The sequence below is a fragment of the Suncus etruscus genome, chromosome 3 (assembly GCF_024139225.1).
Source record: "Suncus etruscus isolate mSunEtr1 chromosome 3, mSunEtr1.pri.cur, whole genome shotgun sequence".
Lineage (NCBI taxonomy): Eukaryota > Metazoa > Chordata > Mammalia > Eulipotyphla > Soricidae > Suncus > Suncus etruscus.
The window spans coordinates 92,345,695-92,354,949 of record NC_064850.1 but is presented as its reverse complement, the minus strand read 5'-3'; the positions used below and the strand labels follow the sequence as shown (position 1 = coordinate 92,354,949).

General features: G+C 53.7%; 1 protein-coding gene across 1 annotated transcript; it reads right to left on the bottom strand.

The window, feature by feature from the left end:
* Positions 1–607: 607 nt before the first annotated feature.
* On the bottom strand, positions 608–8,316 carry R3HCC1 (R3H domain and coiled-coil containing 1). The gene is made up of 8 exons (XM_049770828.1): positions 8,149–8,316; positions 7,740–7,864; positions 6,794–6,931; positions 5,625–6,204; positions 4,188–4,360; positions 2,679–2,749; positions 1,565–1,660; positions 608–883 (listed from the first exon to the last, which is right to left on the bottom strand). Exons 1-8 carry the CDS (start codon positions 8,314–8,316, stop codon positions 717–719), a joined length of 1,518 nt encoding a protein of 505 aa, XP_049626785.1. The 3' UTR covers positions 608–716.
* Between the last annotated feature and the right edge of the window lie 939 nt (positions 8,317–9,255).

Sequence of the window (9,255 nt, the reverse complement as noted above, 5' to 3'; positions counted from 1 at the left end):
GGCTCCATAGAGCCCTGGAGGTCAAGCAGGGCATCCTGGGCACAGAGATATGTGCAGAGACCCTGCTCCCTCCCGGGAGGGCAGCAGAGCAGCTGCCCTCAGCACCTCCCCTCAGCTATTGGCACCTGGGTCAGTTTTGGGCCATAGCACCTGTGCTCCTGTTTTCAGCACCTCTGCAGCTCTGGGACAAACATCTTTGAGGGGAGGGGCGAGAGCGATAGCACAGCAGTAGGGCATTTGCCTTGCACGTGGCTGACCCAGAACAGATCTGGCTTCAATATCCAGTGTCCCATATGGTCCCCAAGTCCAGGAGCGATATCTGAGTACATAGACAGGAGTAATCCCTGAGCATCACTGGGTGTGTCCCAAAAACCAAAACCAAACAAACAAAACAAACAAACAAAAAAACACCTAATGGGACAAGGCTGCCCATTGGCAGTAGGTGCAGTCACCCTACAAACTGTTCATGCTTGGGAGAATGCTAAAGGCTACTGGGCCAGCTCCAAAAATGACTAGTTACATGAGCGGCTCTAGCCCAGAATGGGAGTTTCTTCTCTCTGTCCTGTCCCTTAGCGGCCCCACATGCTCTGAAGTAAACACATCCTAATACGGTTCAAGTTTTTATTTTTTCTCAACTTCTCAAACTAGAACAAGGGAATCCCAGCACAGGCTGGCAAGGGCAGCATGGAGCCTACAGGCTGCTGTGAGGACCCCACTCACTCCTGGCTCTGTTCGGGGCTGGCAGGCTGGCAGGGCGGCTTGTTAGGAGACTCGACCAAGGGCCGCTCTTTCTTTTTGTGCTGGAGTCCCAGTGCACGTGCCACTAGCCGCCGGGCCACCACTGTGTTGGTCTGCGGCCTCTCCTTGGTCAGGCGCAGGAGCTCTAAAAACAAAGACATATTCTGAGACCCAGCCATGCCTACATGAGAGCAGGTGTATCAGGAACCCGCCAGAGGCCCCGAACCCAACAGTGCCACCCCCCCATGCCCTTCCTCTCTGTCCCATCTGTGTGAAGGTGCAGGAGGCCCTTCATCCTATCCACTTCTCATTTTAGGGACCTTTGTGGAGAAACCACACCAGGATGGGGCTCAGGTAGGTCTTGGACTGAAACCCAAGAATTTGCTGTGAGACAGTCTTGGGAATTCTCAGGGTGACAGCCTTAGGGGTCTTTCTGCCGAGTCATCCCCGAGACCCCTGCGCCTGCAGAAAACGGGTCTGGGGTGTGTTCTCCTGCTCCAGCTGGCCTGTCTGTTACCTCACACTGCCAGAGCACATGCTTGGGACAGTCCTACATTACAGAGAAAGGAACCCAAGGACACTAATGACTCTGTGGTCTATGTTCTCTCCATCCACTGCTACTGGAGCCTTTCCCTTCAACCTCAGACACAGAGCTAGGAACAGGAGCACCTAGGCCAGAGCAGCTAGCAACCCCTTCCCTCATCCCATGGTCTGGGAGGAACAGCCCTAGGACCCTAACTTAGGAGTACAAAGAAAGAGAGCAAGTAGGAAGGGAGACCTGGCCAGCTGGCAACCCAGTCCCGCACCCGCCTGTACGCAGCCTTACTGGGCCTCTGCAGGGCCTTCAGCCGCGACTGCTTGGTTCCCTGAGTGAGGGGCCGGATCTTGAGCACGGAGAAGTCTCTGGTCAAGGCTTCGGTAGCTATAGACGGAAAAGCATCTGAGTCTCTGTCTGCTCCAGGCATGGCTCACAGAACCATGGGTGCAGCCACTACCCACAAGTGACGCAACTCCTTGCACACACATACACCATGTGCCCTGATCAGATCTCAGAGCACTGTGCAGATCCTGGCAGCCTCTAAGCAGCCACCACCTGCAAGTGACACAGCTCCTTGTATACACACACACACACACACACACACACACCAGGCAAGTGACACAGCTCCTTGTATATACACACACACACACACACACACACACACACACACACACACACACACACACACACACCATGTGCCCTGATCACATCTCAGAGCACAATGCAGATCCAGGCAGCCTCTCAGCCTTACCTCTTTGTCCCCAGCTCTGTGGGCTCTCCACTAGGACTGCTGCCCCTACTACCCAGTTCCTACCAGCTCCTTCAACACCCTTTCCCTCCAGCTCTGTTCTTCCAACTGCAAGGCCTGGGGCATTGAGAACAGGCCTGCTCTGGGTTCAGAACCTGGTTCTAAGAAGCCCCATTCACAGCCAACAGCGGCCCCCAAAATATACTCCACAGGAGCAGTAATGAGACTCTGAGAAGAGCAGCTCCTGCGGAGGGGAGTCCTGGATAGCAGGCAGGCAGCACCCCTGCAATCTTAGACCTTCACTCCAGGACTTCAGTTATCCCATCTGTAAAGTGGTGGATATCAGTTCTGCAGCAGGACTAGAAAGGGAATAGGAACATCTGCGCTCAGACCACATGCAAGGACTGTTCATGAGCTATACCTGGATGTAATGTTACCCTTGAATGGAGATGGGAAGCAGAATACAGAAACTCGGATTGCTCTGCTCCCCCCACTCCCCTCCCCTCCCAGACATTCCTGACTGGTGAGCTGGGAAGGCAGCCCCACCCCTTCTATCTAGGCCCAGAGACAAGATCCTGAACAAGATCCCCAGAACAAGCTCCAGTCCCTCAACAAGGGCCCAAGGACGAGCCAGCCCCAGTGCAACTGCATTACCTGACTCCAGGCAAGGAAAGACACCAAGTGCGTGTGTGTCATCCACCCACTGGATCTTGAATCCCTTCTCCCTATGTAGGAAACCAAACAAAGGAAGGGTGAGGACAAACAGACAAACCTTTTTCTGCTCAGGAAAGAGTTAGGGCCTTTTCTCCTAGGAACCTGAGACAATTCCTGCCCCTCTGCACAAGCACTTTCCACACTGCATGAGGTAGCTGCAGACACACCTCCCTGGGTCAGGTGGGCCCCAATCCCTAGGAGCATATGCCAGGACCTCCAGACCTCAAAGCCCGGTGTCCAGGTGAGGAAGCATCTCACAGGCCTGGTTCTGGCCAGTTGGTGAAAGTGGGGGACACCAAGACTAGAGACAAAAGGGCTCCTGTGTTGGGAGGGGACCAAATGAAGCATGCCACAGGTCTGCTCCTGAGCAACTTCTTTCCTGATGGGAAGCAGTAGAGTGTGGGTCCTCAACAGGGCTAAGGCAGCCCCACCTGGTCACTGGTACACTGGCCAGGCAGCTTCCTGTAGTGGTCTCAACTTGGCTAGACCTTCATGGGGAAGACAGCAGTCTCCATGGACCACACGGGGAAATGGGGGAAGAGAGAAGAGAGAGAGAGAGAGAGAGAGAGAGAGAGAGAGAGAGAGAGAGAGAGAGAGAGAGAGAGAGAGAGAGAGAGAGAGAGAGAGAGAACCAACCTTTGGGATATATTGGAGTCCAGAAAGAAATGAATTTTTGCTGTTGGGGTCACACCAACAATGCTCAGGGCTTACTCCTGAGCACTCAAGGATCAGTCCTGGAAGGACTTGAGGGACCATATGACCATATGTGGTGCTGGGGATAGAATCTGGGTCAGCTGAATACAAGTCAAGTGCCTTAACACTATACTATTTCTCTGGCATTGCAAAGAGAGACAAAAAGGAATTTCTTAACAGCCCAGGTAAAGAAAGCGTAGTGATAATTTGAAAAAAGAAAAGGGTAAGAGTTTGAATGCAAAGGAAAACAAGAAATGAAAGTCATTATTTCTTCCAACGATCACTCTGGCTCCCATCTCCCCTCAGTTCTGCCCCAAAGCCACCATATGCAACACAAACTATTCCTCCCTCATTTTTTTTTTCTCCCTCATGCCCCAGACAGACAGACAGACACAAATACACACACATGCTAGATTACTGACAGATAGTGGCACACATGTGGAGCAGAGGTAGAGTTAAGCCTCCATAAACAAAGGTTCCACACACTGTGTGGCTGGGCTGCAGGCTCATTAGCTCTGCTGTCCAGGGCTGACAACCCAGCCAAGGTTTCTAGAATAAGTGTCCAAACAACCAGGAGCTCCCTCCTTCTAGTCACAGCCAGCAGTGGCACTGCCAGGAACATGTACCCAGAGTAGCTGTCCCCTCCTGGTCTTTCTAGGTTACTGGGCGGGAGTGGCAGCCAGCCAGTGTCTCCTCACACTCAACAGGTGCCTGAGGGCCTCTTCAGTTCCTGCCTTGGAAGCCGCCAGCACTTACTGGAATTCTGAGAATACTGTCAGCAGGTCCTCAGTCTTAAGTTTTGGCTCAAAGTCATAGATCTCCACCACATGGGCAAAATCCTTCTCTCCAGGCAGCTCCTCAACAGCAGCACAGGTGTCCATGTAGATCTTCTCTACTTGAATCTCCTTCTCGGTCAGGTTGTCAGTTATCTGGGAAAATCAGAACATCATCATGACAGAACTGGCACAAAGGGCACCACACAAATGCGCTGCACTGCATACCCGGACCTGCAGGCACTAAGTCAGGAGATAGAACAACCCATGGAGCCAAGGCAGGACTATGAAGAAGGCGCCTGATAGCAATAGGCAGGAAGATGGAGAAGCCAGAGTTTCAGGGAGGAAACTTATTTTCATGGATCACCACTGGTCCACCAGCAGACACATTGTTTCATGGATCCCAAAAACTCCACCAACCCATTTCACAGGTGGGGAAACTAAGCAAAGAGGTATGTTATTTCACCCCCAAGTTGTAGTCAGTAAGAGACAGAGCCAGGCAAGCCCAGGATCACTCCTGACTTATTAAGGATGTGATGGGAAGAACTTTTATTTTTTATTTTATTTTAGTTTCTGGAACACACTGGCAATGCTCAGGGGTTACTCTGGCTCTACACTCAGAAATTACTCCTGGGAGGCTTGGGGAACCATATCAGATGCCAGGGATCAAACACAGGCCGGCCACATAGCATGCAAGTCAAATGCCCTACCCACTGTGCTATCACACTGGCCCTGAAGAACACTTTTCTAATCTCCATCCTTCATCAAGGAAACAGCAAAGATGCCAGACCTTCCCCCAAAGTAACAAGATTGGTAAGAGAAAGATTCAGGCCAAAATGTGATTTTGTCCTAGAACATGGATGATTATATGGACAGCTTCTACATATATAGAGCTGCAACTGTCCTGGTCAACCAGGACAGAAGACTAGATGTATGACAGCCTTGATCCCTCCTACAGATCACTGACAACAGTCCAAGAGATAAGTAATTCGCCTAAAGCACTGTGCCAAGCACTCCACTTCCACACACCCCATAATGCACTGCACCCAGGACTTCTATCTCCTCACACTCCATTATGCACTGTGTCAAGCGTTTGCACACACTCCTGTCCCTGCTGCCTATGAGGAATATTTCTTACCTGTGTTTTTCAGAGAAGGAAACTTTGAAAAACAAAGTGACTTACCCACAAAGAGCACCTACATGGCCGAGCTGGTTACCCTATCATATCCACCAATGCCATTTGCTGTTCCTGCTTCCTTCCACTGTTAGTTCTGAGTCCCCTAGTCAAGGACACTCCACTCTCCCCAAAGAGACCTCTATTCTAGTACCCCACACCCGGGCTGCTCAGCAAGTACATCCCTGAACCCCCACACTGTGACCACATCCACCCTCCGTTTTCCAGGCTTAGGAGCCTCCTCACTTCCTGCAGTAGATCATTGTAATCATCTTCAGAACCAGGCCCTTCCTCTTCCTCCTCCTCTGCCACTGGGCTCTTCTCCTGATCACTGCCATTGCCCTCTTCTGAGTCCAGTTGCAGACCGGCTCCAGACTGTGTGGCTGCTTCCAGCTGGTTTCCTGTCTCCAAGAGAGTCTCAGGCTCCGGGAGCTCAGCACAGAGTGGTTCTGATAGTGGTTCAGGCTCCACATTTTGGCTCGGGTCCTTCTGGTCCTCTACTGCCTGAGACACCAGCACGGGTTGTTCTTGATCAGCAATGGAGTCCCCAGCACCAATATCTCCAGGCTCCACCAGATGCCCGCTAGCTAGCTCATGTTCCTCGAGCTTTGGGGTGGCGGGTGGTGCACCATCTTCTTGGCAACGCAGCACCCGGGGCACATACAAAGCCTGGTCAGGTTTGCGTCCTCGCTGCCACCGGCCAGCCCGTGCCCCTCGGGGACTGGCAGTTGCTCCCTGATTTGAGGACGGTCGAGAACTTCGATACTTGTTGTGCCGAGAGGCAGGAGGGCAACAGGGGCCAGAAAGGCCTTCTGAATTGGGTAACCTGGAGCAAGAAGGGAGAGGTGATGAAAAGGGTGCTGGCCCCTGGGATAGCATGCTGGTGCTGCCAGCCATATGGAAGGAGGTACCCAAGTTAGTTGTAGGCAAAGGGCAATGTAAAGTGACCCAAAATAGTTTAGGAAGGCATCCTAGCAGAGGCTAAGTGCCATCTTTACTAGCCAAACCAGCAGCTCCCTACCAGGGAAATCTCAGCTACAGAGCTGAAGCTTTGCTTCCACAGCAGAAGTGAATACTTGTACTCAGGAAGTGAGTTTTTAGGGAAATACTAGCTTAAAACAGAAACAAAGTCTCAATTGTGGTCTCCCCACATCGCATCCCTGGCTGCTCTGAGCATAAGCTGGGTTCCAACAATATTTATCCATTAAGCTAACAGAACTACAATGGGGTTTCTTCTCTTGACCATAAGCATCAGCTGCATTTGCTTACTGAATCCTGCAACCAATGTATCTACTCAACGCTACAGCAAAATGCAGCTCAGAGCTTCAGGGGATGCCTGGCCCTGCTTCCTGCTGACCTACTCCCACCACCACCCATGGACCACCTTTGCCAGTTCCCCAGGTGGCTGAACACACCTGATGTCCTTGTGACAGATGACAGTTCTCCGTTTCCAGCCCTCCCCTACAGAGAAGCTGCTCAACAGATCAAAACTCTCTGCGGTCCTATGGGTCAGGTACCGAAGGCGACTGGAGACTGGGGGGAAAAGAAGGACCCTGCGGAGGAAGGGAGCAGCGCTGAGCAAGGTCACCCACTGGGTGGGTGTACAGGGGATTATTAACACAGGCTCCTTCTGCCTGCCCTGAGTCCCAGGGACCCGCAAGGACCTGAACACAAAAACCAACATCCCCATCCCCACGCCTGTGCTCGGCCTTAAGAGTCAGACAGATTAAGTTGGGAGGCACACCTGTCTCGAGTACAGGTGTGGGTGGGTGGGGAGTAGGTAGATCTGGGAAATTGGTGGTGGGAATTCTGCACTGGTGAAGGGGGGTGTTCTTTACATGACTGTAATCATACAACTACAATTATATTTGTAATCACGGTGTTTAAATAAAGATAATTAAAAAAAAAGTTGGGAGGCACAGAAAGAGAAGAAGAAGAAGAAGAAGAAGAAGAAGAAGAAGAAGAAGAAGAAGAAGAAGAAGAAGAAGAAGAAGGAGGAGGAGGAGGAGGAGGAGGAGGAGGAGGAGGAGGAGGAGGAGGAAGAGGAGGAGGAGGAGGAGGAGGAGGAGGAGAAGGAAGAGGAGAAGGAAGAGGAGGAGGAGATGATGATGATGATGATGATGATGATGATGATGATGATGATGAAATCAAAAGGTGATCAGAAGCCGCTGCCAGCCAGTAGTCACCTTGCTGGCATCACTGGGGAGGACACTAGGGGGTGGATGGGTTGAGATCGGTCCTTGGCATCACTGGGGAGGGTACTAGGGGCTGGGTGGCTTGAGCTCGGTTAGTCCTGCAACGCCGCAAAGCAGCCGGGCAGCCACGCGGGGCCTCCACTCCAGCCCACCCTGTCGTACTCACTTGGACAGCTGCTTCTGCAGCGCGAAGCGCTCCAGCTCCTCCCGAACCCGGTGCACAAAGTCATTCTCGGCCGCCGACAGGAAGACTCCGTCCAGGAGAAGGGCCAGCGTGCCAGCTGGGAAGGCCTGGGGCCGGGGGCGGCGGGATCAGAGCCCCCTGCAACCAAGCCGGGGCCCGGCCGCACCCCAGGGCCGCTCGGGGCCAGGAGCCCCGGGGACGGACTAGGCCCGGCCCGAAGCTCCGCATCCCGCCGCCCGCCGCGTCCCGGGCAACGGGGCAGTCCGGCGCCCACCCGCCTCCAGGTGGGTTCCGCCACCCGGCTCCGCTCGCCCGGGGCCAGGGAGCCGGAACCCCGCCGGGCGCGGGAAAGGCGGGAGCGGGCCGCCCCGCACCGCCTCTCGGTACTCACCGCGGCCGTCCCGCGCGCCAACGCCGCCGCTGCCGCTGTCGTCTTCGCCGCCGCCGCCGCCGCCGCCGTCGCCGCTCCAATGGTCCCAGACGCGCGAGTGTCCAGCGCGCCCGCCACCGCTCGGTCTCCGCGGAGTCGCAGCGCCACCGTGCGGCCCGGGGGAGGCATCGCAGCCAGTGCGGAGCTGTGCTAGATAGAGGTGCGAGTGAAGGGAGGGTCCTGGGACCTGTCCCCTTGGACCCAATCAATTCTGCCCATGCTTTCTGGTGGCTCCTTGTGCTGGAGGGTACGTGGGGAACGGGAGATATATCAGACTTTGCTCTCCAAGAGTCCCTCCCAAGGATGTCCAGCAGGAGGGGAGTTTCTGGGCACCCAGACTTTTTTGTGTGTGTCTCCCATCACCCACCTTCCCTCATTGATTGTATTTCCAAAAAGGCTCAAGTCGCAGGGGTCTCTTCAAGGGTTCTAGCATGGGAATTTGCCGGCCTTGCTGCATCCAACACTTGCTTTACTCTTTGTTTCTTAGTTTGGTTTTTGGGGGGGACACACCCAGGGCTGATCAGGGATTACTCCTGGCTTTACGTTCAGAAATTACACCTGGCAGGCTTGGGAATCATATGGGATGACCAGGATTGAACCTGGGTCGGTCACGACAGTGCTCACTTTAATTGGGGCTTGAAACTGAACACTGGACAGCCTGTGGGATGGGCCTGTGGGATTCTGGACACTGGGATGAGCATATGAGATAGGCTGTGGGCCCTTGTAAATCTGGGGTTAAGTGGTTAAGTCCTACTCTCAACAGGGGGGGTTAAATAGAGGTGCTCAGGGCAGAGCAGGGTTAGGCCAGCACACTGAAGACAGGTGTGTGCGAGCTCAGGCTGAGACAGGGTAAGGCCAGGAGCAGGGTGTGCAGGCCAGGGCAGCATGGACCTCCTAAGGCCAGGGGACTAGGATGTGCAGAAAACTGATGAAGTTTCCTCTGCTGCACAGTCCCCCAGAGGATTTCTCAGAGGGCTGGTGATTTATACACATCCCATAATGCTACTGATCCAAGTCCTTTTACAAGCATGAAGATAACCTGGAATCAAGTCAAAGCCAAGTGCAGAG